Consider the following 17,500-nt stretch of genomic DNA (forward strand, 5'->3'; position numbering starts at 1 on the left):
ATTTAAATGTGTTAAATCCATGTGTAATGTCTATTTTTGTGTCCTTTTTGTTTGTTTTGGTATGACTATTACACTAAGTGTTGCCTTAATGAGTACCTTGTAATCAGAATTTAATAAAAACGTTAAATGCAAAGCTAATTTATCCCAGAACAAACAGAAAACCTACTGCAGCATACAGTAGCTGCACATACAAATCCATTGCTTTGTCGGTTACGCGCTCTGCCATATCGGACACGCGCTTTGGTTCCGCGCATGCGCAGTCCCGTCTGAATTTTGAAACAGAATGGCGGTGCTGCTAGAAACAACATTAGGCGACATCGTAGTGGATTTATACACCGAGGAAAGACCCAAAGGTACGATTTAACCGGAAATATCAGGTGTCCGGTATCCGTATGCGTGTTTAATATGTATATAAATGAGGTAGTTATTGGTTTAATTAATGCCAACTGAGATAAACAGAACCGCTAGTCAGCTAGCATAGCATAGCTATGTTTATCGGTTTCTAGTTCGCCGCTTGTTTTAGAGTAATGGGTTAATGAGAATAAGAAATTTAACACGTTTTCTAGTTAAACTGTTGTGTAATTTGCATATCAAAAGGAGGTGAAGAAAGCGCTTCTTAAAGATCAGAATAAATATCAAGTAATAAATGTCAAGGGCATGGGCATTTATATATTGTGTACTGACTGTTACGGTTTACGCGAGTATAATTTAAGCCAATAGGAAGTTAAAAAAAAAAAACCCTTATTATTCAGATATTAATTTTGAAGCAGAAGAAGTGAAAATACCTTTTTGTTTGTTTGTTTTCCTTCGGCAGCCTGCTTGAACTTCTTGAAGCTGTGTAAAATCAAGTACTACAACTACTGCCTCATTCACAATGTCCAGGTAAGATCTTCCTACGCAGAACTCAGCCATCAGGCAACATTTATCTGAAACGAATGATCATTTAACGTTTAAATAACTGTAACGTTATAACAACGTAATAAATGGGTTTCAGAACGGGACGTGTGAAGCAGCGGCGTCTTTCTACAGTGTTAGTAGTTTAGTTTAGTTTGTCATTAGTCACGTTTCATTTCCTGATGTAAAATGTATATCAGCCGCTGATGTAAAACGTTCATATCGCGATCGCTGAAGCTGCCGTGACGACGTATGGAATTAATTTCACCGTAAACGTAGAAGAACTGTAACAGTGGTGCTGTTTGGTTTTATTTCCTCTTTCAGAGAGATTTTATCGTCCAGACTGGAGACCCTACGGGCTCTGGCCGAGGAGGAGAGTCCGTGTTCTGGTCAGTAATAAACACCTCATGATGATGATGATGATGATGATGATGATTTAATCTGTTTGCCTTTTGATCTGGCGCTATACATTTGCAATGTTTTCTAATTTAAAAAATAAATGGTATAATTCGAAGAATAAACACCGTGTCATTTACAGGGAAATAATCGACGTCGGACTCACCCCGAGGTTGATCTATTTTCCCGTATCGGCACACCCTGGAGCGGTTTTATAACTGGTTAAATAAGTACACTTCTAATTTTTTAACGCATTTATAGTTACGATTAATGCTCTGGAACGTCCACGAAGCGTTAGTTTCTGCTGTCACTCGCATTTATAGCGGCTACGGCGACCTTCAGCTCTATCCTGAAGGTTTATATCCTGAAGGTTTCCCTATGGCAGAAAACCGTGCTGACACTGGAGACTCCTTCCATAAATGTTCAGTAAAAACGTCTCCGAATGACGATGTGACGTTTTCTAAAATCGCTGTTAAATAACAGCGAATAAACGGCTCATCGGTCTTGGAAAATGCCTGCGCAGGTTGTTACTATAGGAACGATAGCGTATATGAATATCAGCATTGATATAAACCTGTTGTGTGTGTGTTGTGTCAGTAAGCTGTACGGGGATCAGGCGCGCTTCTTCGATGCTGAGAAGGTTCCACGGATCAAGCACAAGAAGAAGGGCACCGTCTCCATGGTGAACAATGGCAATGAGCAGCATGGTTCTCAGGTTCTAATTTTATATATATATAATATTTATATATTTATATACACGTTAGTTTATTTTATGAAGTTAACACTTGCATGTCTTGTGATATTGATTGATTTTCTTCTCTGATAAACATAATTGCTTTAGTTTTTGTGTTTTATATGTTAATACGCTCATCGTTAACGACTTAATTTTAAAATAAATAAATAAACATAATGTATTGTGTTACTGTGTTTGTAATTCTTTATATTATCTGTCTACTGACTGCGTCCTTTACAGGAATACATCAACTGCATGATATTATTAAATGATTACGTTTTTCCTCAAATGTTTTTCCAGTGAAGGTTTTATTTTATTCTGTTTTTTATTATTATTCACGAACCAGGTTTAATAATGTCCTTAACAAGAGACGACTGTAGCTACCGGTTTAGCGTTACACAGACTGCATGTCTATATCATGACACGTTCCGCTCAAAAACATTGTTTGTGTCAGTAATACAGTTTCACAAAATGCAGAGTAAATTCTATTACAGACATTAAATACCCAAACCAAATCTCTCTCTGTCTGTCTTTACTGTCATTACTGATAAAATAAAGTGTGTTGGGTAGAGTAGGAGTTCTGTGACACGCAGAAATCAGTCTGAGAGTGTTTAGTCTTTAATATAATGATGGACTGAATCTGAAGGAAGAAATGGTTAACAGAGGAGTGTTTATAATCTCTCCGTCTTTGTGCTCCTCCTCCAAAACCACCTCCTCATACACACAGAGAACCAGGAAGTTCATTTCAAAGGCTGTTATTAGAGTTGTTTACGATTGCTATGACAAGTTTTTCAATACATTGAACAATTTTCCTAAATTCTTAAGTTAGCACAACATCCGTCTGTGTAGGCTGTACAATTAACACATTTCTTGTTGCTTTGACACAAAACGCATACAGTTAACACACATTTAAAATGCTTGAACTTCTTTTACACACGAGCTCAACCAAGACCGAAACAGTGGATTTGTACTGCCAAATGTACAAATGCTTTCACACTGTATGTCAGAACAGATCACATCATGTTCTAAACCTAACTTATAGGATAAAGTCAAAGTGAACAGCTGTTCATACTGTGAATTGAAACACGTATATATCCCCTGTATTTTATTCCACTGCTACTGAGAAACAGCTGATTGAAGTTGGGCAAATAGATCAATCACGGCTGATTCCCAGCTAGGAAACACACTCAGGTGTTGAGCTTCTGTCAATCGCATGACCATATGGTATACAGTAAAAGAGGACCTCTTTGGGCTGATCTTGTGTGGAAAAGGAACAATATAGAGCAACAAAAAGTAAGAAAAATGCCTGCACGAGGCAGAGGAAGACGAGTACCAGGACAAGGCAGAGGAAGACGAGTACCAGGACAAGGGAGATGAGTGGGGCAAGGGCAAGGTTGAGGAATACCTGGACGAGGACAAGGTAGAGAGAGAGGAGTTAGAATGCGTGGTGGCGCACAGAGAAGGGCCAGAGCTAGGGTACCTGATGAAATAAGAGCTGCTATCATAGACCATGTCATAATCCACTGGCTATCATACACAGAGGCTGGTGAATGAGTACAACCAAATCTCAACCAGGGGACACAGTGGGATCCATTGTCCGGATTTTTCGAGAAACCAACAGGTATGATATTGTATAAGGGCTCCTCCTACTGCAAAGTGTAAATACAGTCATTTTACCATGTATTACTGTACAATGACCATATGCCTGTATGGCAGATTAGAAGATGGCTTTTTTCTTTTTATTATTATTCTGTGGCTTTTTCTGTTTGTATATTTTGTATTTTCACACAATAAACAGCAGTTATATTGCATATCTTGCAGTAATGTCCTGTTGCAAATACAGACTTTTCTGCAGCAGTTCTGTCTTCTTTTTTTCATAAACCGAACATTCTATAAATTCTGTGTTTGGGGTCGTTATCATGCTGGAATACTGCATACTGATCATGCTCTGCTTCAGTATGTCGCAGTACATGTTGGGATTCATGGATCCCTCAATGAATAGCCGTATGAGTGCTGCCAGCATTGCTGCAGGGGTTGAAGAGGTGGGGGGTCAGCCTGTCAGTGCTCAGACCATACGCCGCACACTGCATCAAATTGGTCTGCATGGCTGTCGTCCCAGAAGGAAGCCTCTTCTAAAGATGATGCACAAGAAAGCTGGCATACAGTTTGCTGAAGACAAGTAGACTAAGGACATGGATTATGAGACCAAGATAATCTTATTTGGTTCAGATGGTGTCAAGCGTGTTTGGCAGCAACCAGGTGAGGAGTACAAAGACAAGTGTGTCTTGCCTACAGTCAAGCATGGTGGTGGGAGTGTCATGGTCTGGGGCTGCATGAGTGCTGACAGCACTGGGGAGCTACAGTTCATTGAGGGAACCACGAATGCCAACATGTACTGTGACATAATGAAGCAGAGCATGATCCCCTCCCTTCGGCGACTTGGCCGTAGGCCAGTATTCCAGCATGATAACAACCCCAAACACACCTCCAAGACGACCACTGCCTTGCTAAAGAAGCTGAGGGTGAAGGTGATGGTCTAAATCCTATTGAGCATCTGTGGGGCATCCTCAAACGGAAGGTGGAGGAGCACAAGGTCTCTAACATCCACCAGCTCCGTGATGTCATCATGGAGGAGTGGAAGAGGACTCCAGTGGCAACCTGTGAAGCTCTGGTGAACTCCGTGACCAAGAGGGTTAAGGCAGTGCTGGAAAATAATGGTGGCCACACAAAATATTGACACTTGGGCCCAATTTGGGCATTTTCACTTACGGGTGTACTCACTTTTGTTGACAGTGGTTTACACATTAATGTCTGTGGGTTGAGTTATTTTGAGGGGACAATAAATTTACACTGTTACACAAGCTGTACACTCACTACTTTACATTGTAGCAAAGTGTCATTTCTTCAGTGTTGTCACATAAAAGATATAATCTAATATTTACAAAAATGTCAGGGGTGTACTCACTTTTGTGAGATACTGTATATATAATCACATGACCGAGAAAGACACGTCACACAAATAGTGCTGAATTTTAATAAATTAAAACAATGCTCGATTTTTCTCTTTCTATCTGTCTTTTTTGTCATTACTGTCAAAAAAGTGTGTTGGTTTGAGAAGGAGTTCTGTAACACGCAGAAATCAGTCTGAGAGTGTTTAGTCTTTAATATAATGATGGACTGAATCTGAAGGAAGAAATGATTAACAGAGGAGTGTTTATAATCTGTCCATTTTTGTGCTCCTCCTCCAAAACCACCTCCCCATACACACAGAGAACCAGGAAGTTCATTTCAAAGGACACGAAACTCAGAGTTCACTTCTGTCTCTCTCTCTCTCTCTCTCTCTCTCTCTCTCTCTCTCTCTCTCTCTCTCTCTCTCTCTCTGTCAGTGTGTGAGTTCAGGAAAATGGCCGAGGCCAGTATTTCAGTAGATCAGCTTTCAGTGGATCAGTTCAGCTGTCCAGTTTGTCTGGATCTCCTGAAGGATCCGGTGACGATCCACTGTGGTCACAGTTTCTGTAAGGTGTGTATTAATGACTGCTGGGATCAGGAAGAGAAGAGCGGAGTGTATCGCTGTCCTCAGTGCAGAGACACTTTCACTCCGAGGCCTGTTCTACGCAGAAACAACATGCTGGCTGAAGTGGTGGAGAAACTGAAGAAGACTGAAGTCCAAGCTGCTTCTCCTGCTCACTGTTACGCTGGACCTGGAGATGTGGAGTGTGATTTCTGCACCGGGAGAAAACACAAAGCCGTCAAGTCCTGTCTGATGTGTCTGGCCTCCTTTTGTGAAACTCATCTGAAACCTCACTATGAAGTTCCTGGTTTGAAAAAGCACAAGTTGGTCGAAGCTTCTGGAAATCTACAAGAGAAGATCTGCTCTGAGCATGAGGAAGTGCTGAAAATCTACTGTCGTACTGATCAAAGCTTCATCTGTTATCTGTGTATGACGGATGAACACAAAAGCCACGACACCGTCTCAGTTAAAGCGTACAGAACTGAAAAACAGGTGAGAAAAGCAAGTCTAATCTATTCAGAGTCATTTCATACAATTTACATGTCTACTCTAAAGTAGCTGAAGGTTTTCACTCCAAGCAGGAGACACACCTCATTCCACTGGTTTAATTCGGTCTCCGTCTATAAACGACTGATGAGTTTGATCAGTTCTGACTCCTGATCTGTTGGAGTGAAAATCTGATCTTTGTGGATAAGATTATCTTTATCAGGTCAGAACAGTCAGTGAACATTTCAGCCAACACCCATCTGAACGTCATTTTACAGCTTTACAGTGTCGAATCATTAACTATTTATCTCTCATGTACACACTTAGCTCATAGCGCTAACAGCTGATCTCTGACAGGAACCACTGATCCATGAAGACTGGCGTGTACATGTAGTGATGTTGTGGATTTTAAAATAAGATGTCAGTGTTATAATTAAAAGATTAGCCTGACCAGTCACAACACCACGGTGTGTGTGTTGTTGCTGTTATTTGTGATGTAACCAAATCATTCCCAATCACAGTTCTGAATACTGAAATACATTTGAGTGTTTCACATCTATGAACTTTAAAAACCCGACATCCAGGCTTTTACACCTTAATAAGGTGCTCCGTAGAACCCGAGTGAACTTTAACCCTTCATCTGCAGTTCATATTCACCCACTGAGCTCATAATCTCATCATGCATACACACTGTAATGTATTGTATTTGTCCTCAGAGAGAGTTAAAGGAGGAGCAGATGAAATCCCAGCAGAGAATCCAGGAGAAGCAGAAGAAGGTGCAGGAGCTGAAACAGACTGTGAACACTATAAAGGTGAGCAGTGAGCAGAGACAGAGCTGCTCCTAGAAACACACACAACATGGACAACGAGTCGTTTAGAGGCCCAGTAAGAGACAGAATGATAGATGAGCTTGTGTGTGTGTGTGTGTGTGTGTGTGTGTGTGTGTGTGTGTGTGTGTGTGTGTGTGTCTCCTAACAGCTCAATGCACAGACAGCAGTGGAGGACAGTGAGAGGATCTTTACTGAGATGATCAGCTCCATGGAGAAAAGGCGCTCGGAGGTGACGGAGCTGATCAGAGCTCAGGAGAAGGCTGAACTGAGTCGAGCTGAACGACTCCTGGAGCAACTGGAGCAGGAGATCGCTGATCTTCAGAGGAGAGTCACTGAGCTGGAGCAGCTTTCACACACACACGATCACCTCCACTTCCTCCAGGAAATAAAGGTACACTACATCCACATTTCCAGGTGAAATATACAGGTTATGGTTCATTGGATAAATAATGGTTCTTAGACGTCTAAAACTGTTCCACTTCGAACCTTTTCTAATATGGAAACGACCTGCTGAAAGATTTTACTTAAAAACTTTAAAGTAATTGTAGCTGTAATTTCTTCTCCTAATTTTACGCCTAATTGCTGTACGCAGGTTTTAGTCTCCGGCCATCGCTCGCCCAATTTTATTAGACCAGGTTTGCAGTCTGATCTCCGTGACGACTCACGCAGCATCACTGTCAATCAACATCTCTCATTTGATGGAGTGAGGAAATCTCTCTCTGCTCTGAAAAAGAGACTCGAGGAATTCTGCCAGGAGGAATTCATCAGAATCCCTGAACACGGTGAGAGAAATCGTCCTGCTGGGAAATCTTTACTTTCTCTGCAGCGCGGTAAAGAGAGACATCAAATTTCCCCAAAACACACAGAAATGATTTCCTATCATTATGTGAACTTCCTGTTATTGCTGCCCTCTACTGGAAAGATGATTTTATACAGTTACACTTTTTACTCATGTCTTAATAGTGTAAAAGCTTCTGTTTTATTTTCAGTTATTCTACTCTGAATAAAGCACAGAGGACACACACACATTTATTCACACACTCCTACAAAGAGAGAGAGACAGAGAGAGTTTATAAGTCATATGAATAACATTTATTCAGTCAGAACATTTCTTCTGTAGTCATTAGTCACCAAAGCAGCTCTCTGCTCGTGCTCATGTTATTAATAAAGTTTATTTCTCCGTCATTCAGAAGGAAAAAATCTCATTTAAACCCCACAGCTAGAGAATGTGTTTTCTAAAATAAAACGCTGATTAAACATCAGACACAAATCTGATCACTTTAAACTGTTTCCGTCTTTTACACCACCTGATTTTTCCTTCTCCATTTTGTTTCTGTGTCTCCACAGCTGCAGCAGTTCACATCATTTTACCCCCAGAACCAAAGAGCAGACAAGATTTTCTGCAGTGTACGTGTAAAACACACACACACACACACACACACACACACACACACACACACACACACACAAACTCACACACACATACTCACACACACCCATACACACACATACACACACTCACACACACTCACACACACACACTCACACACACACACTCACGCTCAAACACGCACACACACACACACACTCATACACACTCACACACACACACACACACACACTCTCTCTCTCTCACTCACACACACACCCACACATACACAAACTCACACACACGCGCACATGCGCACACACACACTCATACACACACACACACACACACACACACACACACACACACATCCTGTGATTAATATCTAACATGTTCACATTTGTCATGTGTTTAGATTTCTGTGATCTGACTCTGGATCCCAACACAGTACATTATAACCTCATTCTGTCTGAGAGGAACAGAGCGGTGACGTACAGTGAGAGAAAGCAGCAGTACTCTGATCATCCAGAGAGATTTGACTCCTACCCTCAGGTGTTGAGTAAGGAGAGTGTGTGTGGACGCTGTTACTGGGAGGTGGAGTGGAGCGGTGTTGGTGTGTTCATATCAGTCTCATATAAAGACATTAGCAGGAAAGGAGAGGGTAATGAGTGTGGGTTTGGAGGCAACAATCAGTCCTGGAGTCTGCGGTGTTCTTCTTCTTCTTCTCTCTTTTTCTATCACAACAACATTAAGACTGATCTCAGAGTTCCATCGTCCTCCAGAATAGGAGTGTATGTGGATCACAGTGCAGGAACTCTGTCCTTCTACAGCGTCTCTGACACGATGAAGCTCCTCCACAGAGTCCACACCACATTCACTCAGCCTCTATACGCTGGGTTCGAGCTCGGCTGGAATTTTATCTCTAAATCAGGAACAACTGTGAGGTTGTGTGATCCAACAAAAAAATGATTTGAGGTGTTTTATGGTCAGTAATTTGTCAGTAAATAAAACTCTGTGCACATTTCCTCATTGATCCCCATCTGTGAAATAAATATTCATATTAAATCAGTAAAAACACTAAAGATTAAAACGCTGCATTTCGACTCGGCCTAGGATCATCAGTTACACATGTAAAGGAAATGAAAGTGTAAGATCTGAATGTATTCCCAATGACGTATAAAAGTGCTACTGATTTCTGAAATTAGTGAAGTGAAAAGCCTAAACTCTCTATAAATCAAATCTCTTTATCAAATTGGAGAGAATTTGTAAAGGAAATTAAATGAAATATTTTGAGCGACAGGAGCAGTGCAGTAGGTATGTAACTAGGGAATCAAAATGGCCACCTAGTTACACGTTGCATTATGGGTACCTGTATAGGTTGCAGTGATGTCTGTGAAAGTGATGATGATGATGATGATGATTTATATTAAAATATCTGTATCCAGTTATTTGCCTAATCTAAACTATGTGCACTCAGGGCTGTTTTTGGTCTGACACAGTGGGAGAGCTGATGGTGGCGCGGATGTTAGTTTAAATTAGTTAGTAATATTGTCATTTTTTGCAAATAATAAAGACAAGTTATGTACACAAGTCCCTGACTGTAAAAATTCTGAGAACTTGATTATCTGCTGTAATTAACGAACATGGAGACCAAAATAAAGCTTTCCAGGATTTCTCAGAGTCATCCCCATATTTTGCATCATTTGTTTAATTTGGTTCTCTTTGTCTAATTTTTAAAATGATCATGTTTTTGGTCATATTCTGCTTCAATACTGTGTTAAAATCCATGCTGGTCTACTCATTAATCTTACATATGAATCATCATGACTGTACTTATACTGTATATATTCATTTGGATGGATTCTTGGATAACAAAATAAAAAATATATTTAAATATGTGTTAAATCCATGTGTAATGTCTATTTTTGTGTCCTTTTTGTTTGTTTTGGTATGACTATTACACTAAGTGTTGCCTTAATGAGTACCTTGTAATCAGAATTTAATAAAAACGTTAAATGCAAAGCTAATTCATCCCAGAACAAACAGAAAACCTACTGCAGCACACAGTAGCTGCACACACAAATCCATTGCTTTGTCGGTTACGCGCTCTGCTATATCGGACACGCGCTTTGGTTCCGCGCATGCGCAGTCCCGTCTGAATTTTGAAACAATGGCGGTGTTGCTAGAAACAACATTAGGCGACATCGTAGTGAATTTATACACCGAGGAAAGACCCAAAGGTACGATTTAACCTGAAATATCAGGTGTCCGGTATCCGTATGCGTGTTTAATATGTATATAAATGAGGTAGTTATTGGTTTAATTAATGCCAACTGAGATAAACAGCACAGCTAGTCAGCTAGCATAGCATAGCTATGTTTATCGGTTTCTAGTTCGCCGCTTGTTTTAGAGTAATTGGTTAATGAGAATAAGAAATTTAACACGTTTTCTATTTAAACTGTTGTGTGTTTATACGCGTCAGCTTTAAGAGACGAGACCAGGAGCACGGCTTTTCCTCTCTACGTCAATACCGCAGCTCTTTTAAGGGGAAAGTAGCTTTACAGGGTCGCCGGTTGACGTCACGACACATGGCACAAAACTGATTTTATTTAATACCTGAACATTCTTTGTGAAGACTACTTCAGTCAAATGAAATTAAATTGTTTTAATTAATAGCATCCCCCCCCCCCCCCCCCGTGTCAAGTAGAGAAAAAAAAAGATAGAATCAGTGTGGAATGTTGAGGGAAATTTGCATATTCATCGAATTGCTAGGATAATTTGCATATCAAAAGGAGGTGAAGAAAGCGCTTCTTAAAGATCAGAATAAATATCAAGTAATAAATGTCAAGGGCATGGGCGACGACATCATTTATATATTGTGTACTGACTGCTTGTTACGGTTTACGCGAGTATAATTTAAGCCAAAAGGAAGTTTTAAAAAAATAATAAAACCTTTTTATTCGGATATTAATTTTGAAGCAGAAGAAGTGAAAATACCTTTTTGTTTGTTTGTTTGTTTGTTTGTTTGTTTGTTTTCCTTCAGCAGCCTGCTTGAACTTCTTGAAGCTGTGTAAAATCAAGTACTACAACTACTGCCTCATTCACAATGTCCAGGTAAGATCTTCCTACGCAGAACTCAGCCATCAGGCAACATTTATCTGAAACGAATGAATTTCTTATCATTTAACGTTTAAAATAACTGTAACGTTATAACAACGTAATAAATGGGTTTCAGAACGGGACGTGTGAAGGAGCCGCGTCTTTCTACAGTGTTAGTAGTTTAGTTTGTCATTAGTCACGTTTCATTTCCTGATGTAAAATGTATATCAGCCGCTGATGTAAAACGTTCATATCGCGATCGCTGAAGCTGCCGTGACGACGTATGGAATTAATTTCACTGTAAACGTAGAAGAACTGTAACAGTGGTGCTGTTTGGTTTTATTTCCTCTTTCAGAGAGATTTTATCGTCCAGACTGGAGACCCTACGGGCTCTGGCCGAGGAGGAGAGTCCGTGTTCTGGTCAGTAATAAACACCTCATGATGATGATGATGATGATGATGATGATTTAATCTGTTTGCCTTTTGATCTGGCGCTATACATTTGCAATGTTTTCTAATTAAAAAAAATAAATGGTATAATTCGAAGAATAAACACCGTGTCATTTACAGGGAAATAATCGACGTCGGACTCACCCCGAGGTTGATCTATTTTCCCGTATCGGCACACCCTGGAGCGGTTTTATAACTGGTTAAATAAGTACACTTCTCATATTTTTAATGCATTTATAGTTACGATTAATGCTCTGGAATGTCCACGAAGCGTTAGTTTCCGCTGTCACTCGCATTTATAGCGGCTACGGCGACCTTCAGCTCTATCCTGAAGGTTTATATCCTGAAGGTTTTCCTGTGGCAGAAAACCGTGCTGACACTGGAGACTCCTTCCATAAATGTTCAATAAAAAAATGCCTGCGCAGGTTGTTACTATAGGAACGATAGCGTATATGAATATCAGCATTGATATAAACCTGTTGTGTGTGTTGTGTCAGTAAGCTGTACGGGGATCAGGCACGCTTCTTCGATGCTGAGAAGGTTCCATGGATCAAGCACAAGAAGAAGGGCACCGTCTCCATGGTGAACAATGGCAATGAGCAGCACGGTTCTCAGGTTCTAATTTTATATATATATATAATATTTATATATTTATATATACGTTAGTTTATTTTATGAAGTTAACACATGCATGTCTTGTGATATTGATTGGATTTTCTTCTTTGATAAACATAATTGCTTTAGTTTTTGTGTTTTATATGTTAATACGCTCGTCGTCGTTAACGACTTAATTTTAAAATAAATAAATAAATAAACATAATGTATTGTGTTACTGTGTTTGTAATTCTTTATATGATCTGTCTACTGACTGCGTCCTTTACAGCAATACATCAACTGCATGATATTATTAAATGATTACGTTTTTCCTCAAATGTTTTTCCAGTGAAGGTTTTATTTTATTCTGTTTTTTATTATTATTCACGAACCAGGTTTAATAATGTCCTTAACAAGAGACGACTGTAGCTACCGGTTTAGCATTACACAGACTGCATGTCTATATCATGACACGTTCCGCTCAAAAACATTGTTTGTGTCAGTAATACAGTTTCACAAAATGCAGAGTAAATTCTATTACAGACATTAAATACCCAAACCAAATCTCTCTCTGTCTGTCTTTACTGTCATTACTGATAAAATAAAGTGTGTGGGGTAGAGTAGGAGTTCTGTAACATGCAGAAATCAGTCTGAGAGTGTTTAGTCTTTAATATAATGATGGACTGAATCTGAAGGAAGAAATGATTAACAGAGGAGTGTTTATAATCTCTCCGTCTTTGTGCTCCTCCTCCAAAACCACCTCCTCATACACACAGAGAACCAGGAAGTTCATTTCAAAGGCTGTTATTAGAGTTGTTTACGATTGCTATCACAAGTTTTTCAATACATTGAACAATTTTCCTAAATTCTTAAGTTAGCACAACATCCGTCTGTGTAGGCTGTACAATTAACACATTTCTTGTTGCTTTGACACAAAACGCGTACAGTTAACACACATTTAAAATGCTTGAACTTCTTTTACACACGAGCTCAACCAAGACCGAAACAGTGGATTTGTACTGCCAAATGTACAAATGCTTTCACACTGTATGTCAGAACAGATCACATCATGTTCTAAACCTAACTTATAGGATAAAGTCAAAGTGAACAGCTGTTCATACTGTGAATTGAAACACGTATATATCCCCTGTATTTTATTCCACTGCTACTGAGAAACAGCTGATTGAAGTTGGGCAAATAGATCAATCACGGCTGATTCCCAGCTAGGAAACACACTCAGGTGTTGAGCTTCTTTCAATCGCACGACCATATGGTATACAGTAAAAGAGGACCTCTTTGGGCTGATCTTGTGTGGAAAAGGAACAATATAGAGCAGGGGTGTCAAACTCAATCGCACAGGGGGCCGAAACTCGAGTCACACTTTAGGTCGCAGGCCGAACAGGATAAACATTTATTGAACAGACTAAAACTTAACGTTTTTCGAACATAAATATGAATCGAAACAGACCGGATACAATATTATTCTGAAATAAATAAACTGTAAATAACTTTAAAAATATTGCCCTCCATAAAAATATCTACTGTCAAAATTATACAAATTCAAAATATGAACGTGCTGCAAAAAAAAAACCCTGAAAATATGAATAAAAATTGTGCTTTTAAGTAAAAGTTAAAATAATAACAAATCAAAACATTTCATTTTCTTTGCACTTATGCCATTTTGTCAGAGCTGGATGCTTGGCATCTTTTCTTGGCAACAAGTTCGTTTATGTTTGGGGTAAGCTTCTGTGTGGTGGAGATTCTCAGGATGGACTGCAGGCGTTCATCAGTGAGACGACTCCTGTGTGATGTTTTGTTAGTCTTCATCACAGAGGACAGCTTCACACACAGATATGCGCTACCAAACACGCACAAGGTTCGAGCCGCATGTAGACGGAGCTGGGGCATTGCATCAGGAATGAAGCGAGTAGACTGTGCGGGCCCCGCGGTGTCGTGCTCTGTCTTTAGTGTCCCATTACACTGCAGCTCTATCAGCTCCATCTGAATCTGTACGGGTGCAGTTTCCACCTTGACGGCAAATGGGTTGTGAAGCAGCTCGAAATGACTTTTCTGTGCTTCAACGTCACCAAAGCGCCGTGCGAACTCAGTGCGAGGTGCGCTCAGTTTATCAGCAAAGTGTGCATTTGGGAACACCGCGGCGCTGACTTGGTTCAACATTACTTGGCAACAGGGAAAGTGAGACGAGTTGCATTGGTGCATTTGTGTCTCCCATCGATTTTAACGTCCAATGTTTCCTCTGTAACGCACAAACTGGAGTCCACTCCACGAATGAAGATGGCCAGCTGTGCAGTATCAGTCATGTCAGTACTTTCAACAGCAAGGGAGTATGCAACAAGGTCTTTGCCTCTTTCAATCAACTGTGTTTTCAAATCAGTGGCCATCTCACAAACCCGATCGGCAACCGTATTTCTGCTAGGGCTTACATTTGGAAACACCTGCTTTTTGTCTGGACACAAGACGTCGCACCCTTTCATCATGCAGCTCTTCAGAAACTCTCCCTCGGTAAATGGCCGGGCTGATTTGGCTCTCTCCTCTGCCACAATAAAACTTGCTTTCACAGCAGCTTCACTTTGTGATTTTGCCTTGGTGATAAACGTCTGCTGTGATGTCAGATTCCTCTTCAACTCTTCGACCTTCTGTAGCTTCTGCTCCGCATTCAGGTTTTTCAACTTGTCCTGATGTTTTGTCTCGTAGTGCCGTTTTAGATTATATTCCTTAATTACAGCCACATTAGCTCCACAGAGAAGACGCACAGGTTTACCGGCAGTGTCAGTAAACATGTACCCAGCCTCCCACCGGTTTTGAAAGGCTCTGTTTTCAGAATCAACTTTTCTCTTGGCCAGTGTTAAGCGCTAGATTAACTTGAAATTAGGGTTTCATACATCAACAGATGCTTGATTGATCTGACGCAATGGACGGGAATGATGGCAGGTACCCTGTTGCGCTGCATTATGGGATTTGTAGTTTGTGTGTTACTGGCGCTTCATATCGCCGAGCCATTAAAAGAAAGACATATAAAATGATCTCGCGGGCCGGATATGATTGTACGCCGGGCCGGACGTGGCCCGCGGGCCTTGAGTTTGACACATCTGCTGTAGACAGTTTCTCTAAATGGGTTGAGGCTTTTCCGTGTGCGAGTGAAAATGTTAAAACTTGGCGAAGGAGTACTGCCTGGCCTGACCTTTTACCTGCCGTTCTTACTGAAATTCGAAGGACGCCATCTAAAACCACAGGCCTTTCACCCTTTGAGGTGTTATTCGGACCTTTCCCCGTGGCCTGGAAAATGTCTACTAACCTTTCTCATTCCACAGGAAGTGGTGTTGATATTCATCTAGACGACTAGGTGTCTAAATTGCTTGACGTGTTGTGTACGTGCTAAATTAAAATGACCTTTACCCCTCACAGAAACCCACACATCCTTTTGTTCCAGGAGACCAGGTGTTATGACCTCAGAAGGACCGATCCGGAGACATGCAAGTTGGTCAAAAGCTGTTAACAAATGAGCTCTGTCCCTTCTATTTTTCCTCCACCTATTCTCTGTGACAGGTTGCCCATTCGGGAACGTACCTGTACCCCTGACGAGGTCTGAGAATCGGTGAACGTGTCTACAAAAGAAGGAAATCCTGTCCTGCTGGCTGACCTGATTCACACTTTACACATACACATATAGTTTTTCCTGTATTAGCTCTAATCACAAAACCAATGACATGTTTTTACGTTATTGTCTTTTTCTGTTCCTGTTACTGTGTGTTTTGTTAACCTATGACTTTCCTTTTGGGTTATTCTATGCTATGCTAGAATAAAAGAGAGGATTGAAAGGAAATTCTCTTGTATCATGTACTCTCTTATATTATGAACTGCTATCTAATACCTATGATGAATGTATTCATTTAATTACCTCTTTAAATAAGCTGATCAACCGCCATCTTTCTTATAGCTGGCACATGTATTTTCTGTCTCTTGAAAAGACTTATTTTCATAGTGTGCTGTGTGTTTTGTTTTGTCTATCTGGCTGGCACCTGCACCAGTAGAAACCGTCCACGCACTGCCGTTATCAATGTGCACAATGTGTATAAATACTTCTGTTCTGAATGAATAACCCGGAAGTCTCTGTGAACATTCATACGTGCCAGAGTGTGTTCATTCGGACTCTCCAGGCGCCTGAACTCTGCGGTAAACCACACTTTCTAGCTCATAGCAGCACAGAACTAATAGTTAATAAGTGTAGAACAGGCTGAAAGGGCTGACGGAGGTCTGGAAGACAAAATCTGAGATTTGGAGATTTCTAACAAATACTGTGTTAAAATCCATGTTGGTCTACTCATTACATGCCAGAAACATGTATACCAATATGTAACATTAGAGACGGTCCCTTTATTTGCGCATATCTGCGAATGCTGAACGTCCAACGTCAAACCAACTTTATGCCAGTCCGCTAGCTTCATCTTCTTTTGTGGCTTGTCTGCACAACCCCACCACTAGGGGCCGCCCCAGAGTAACATGTTACAGTAGTATCTGCAATCCATTTCTCTTCCTGTGAGACCCGGATGTGAAGACCTGACTTTAAGATCTGAATTTTTGCAGTCTGAATTTATGAGGTTGAAAAAATAAATGTGTTTAAATATTCCCTGATGAATAATGAAGATGGTATTTTAACACCTGGATATTTTGGAACTGTATTTTAGGAAGATGTGCACTGAATTTTTAATTTAGTTTTCAATCAAAATATACACACCCAGTGAATTGCAGAGGAAACTAATTCAAGCACTGATATTGCTGTTTTTGGGGGGGTTTTTTTATTTGTGTCAAATTGCTGGACAGAAAAATTCAAGTATTGTTATTGCAATATGTTTTTATTCAGTTTATGTAATTCAACATGCCATTTTGCCTTGAGGACATTTAGCACTATTATACTTCCATACCTGTCTTTATGCTCCTCCTCCAAAACCACCTCCCCATACACACTGAGAACCAGGAAGTTCATTTCAAAGGAAACGAAACTCAGAGTTCGGTTCTCTCTCTCTCTCTCTCTCTCTCTCTCTCTCTCTCTCTCTCTCTCTCTCTCTCTCTCTCTGTCAGTGTGTGAGTTCAGGAAAATGGCTGAGGCCAGTAGATCA

At 40.4% G+C, this 17,500-nt stretch overlaps 4 protein-coding genes across 6 annotated transcripts in view; all 4 read left to right on the forward strand.

Moving 5' to 3' along the window:
• The first annotated feature begins 215 nt into the window (after positions 1–215).
• On the forward strand, positions 216–3,606 carry LOC128635119 (peptidyl-prolyl cis-trans isomerase-like 4). Its single transcript, XM_053686268.1, has 4 exons — positions 216–353; positions 815–882; positions 1,219–1,283; positions 1,888–3,606. The coding sequence occupies exons 1-4, from the start codon at positions 284–286 to the stop codon at positions 2,111–2,113; spliced, it is 429 nt and encodes a 142-aa protein (XP_053542243.1). The 5' UTR covers positions 216–283; the 3' UTR covers positions 2,114–3,606.
• Positions 3,607–5,314: 1,708 nt separating this feature from the next.
• On the forward strand, positions 5,315–10,124 carry LOC124627534 (tripartite motif-containing protein 16). The gene is made up of 6 exons (XM_053686278.1): positions 5,315–6,026; positions 6,737–6,832; positions 6,999–7,241; positions 7,443–7,632; positions 8,198–8,257; positions 8,635–10,124. The coding sequence occupies exons 1-6, from the start codon at positions 5,427–5,429 to the stop codon at positions 9,186–9,188; spliced, it is 1,743 nt and encodes a 580-aa protein (XP_053542253.1). The 5' UTR covers positions 5,315–5,426; the 3' UTR covers positions 9,189–10,124.
• A 239-nt stretch (positions 10,125–10,363) lies between these two features.
• Positions 10,364–16,439, forward strand: LOC108261480 (peptidyl-prolyl cis-trans isomerase-like 4). Of its 3 annotated transcripts, XM_053686270.1 has the most exons (5): positions 10,364–10,459; positions 11,263–11,333; positions 11,674–11,738; positions 12,266–12,383; positions 15,930–16,436. In XM_053686270.1, exons 1-5 carry the CDS (start codon positions 10,390–10,392, stop codon positions 15,960–15,962), a joined length of 357 nt encoding a protein of 118 aa, XP_053542245.1. In that variant the 5' UTR covers positions 10,364–10,389; the 3' UTR covers positions 15,963–16,436. The 3 variants fall into 3 exon arrangements, with proteins under 3 accessions (XP_053542245.1, XP_053542244.1, XP_017317839.1); XM_053686269.1 differs by having other exon boundaries at positions 12,266–16,439; XM_017462350.3 differs by having other exon boundaries at positions 10,374–10,459; positions 11,266–11,333; positions 12,266–16,438.
• A 35-nt stretch (positions 16,440–16,474) lies between these two features.
• Positions 16,475–17,500, forward strand: part of LOC128634938 (tripartite motif-containing protein 16) — a 6,984-nt gene continuing 5,958 nt past the window's right edge. Inside the window, exons 1-2 of the mRNA XM_053685890.1 lie at positions 16,475–16,556; positions 17,359–17,500. The exon at positions 17,359–17,500 is cut by the window's right edge and continues 562 nt beyond it. Coding sequence (XP_053541865.1) covers positions 16,475–16,556; positions 17,359–17,500 — 224 coding nt within the window. The remainder of the gene's footprint in view (positions 16,557–17,358) is intronic.

Source organism: Ictalurus punctatus, chromosome 2 (assembly GCF_001660625.3).
Source record: "Ictalurus punctatus breed USDA103 chromosome 2, Coco_2.0, whole genome shotgun sequence".
Classification (NCBI taxonomy): Eukaryota; Metazoa; Chordata; class Actinopteri; order Siluriformes; family Ictaluridae; genus Ictalurus; species Ictalurus punctatus.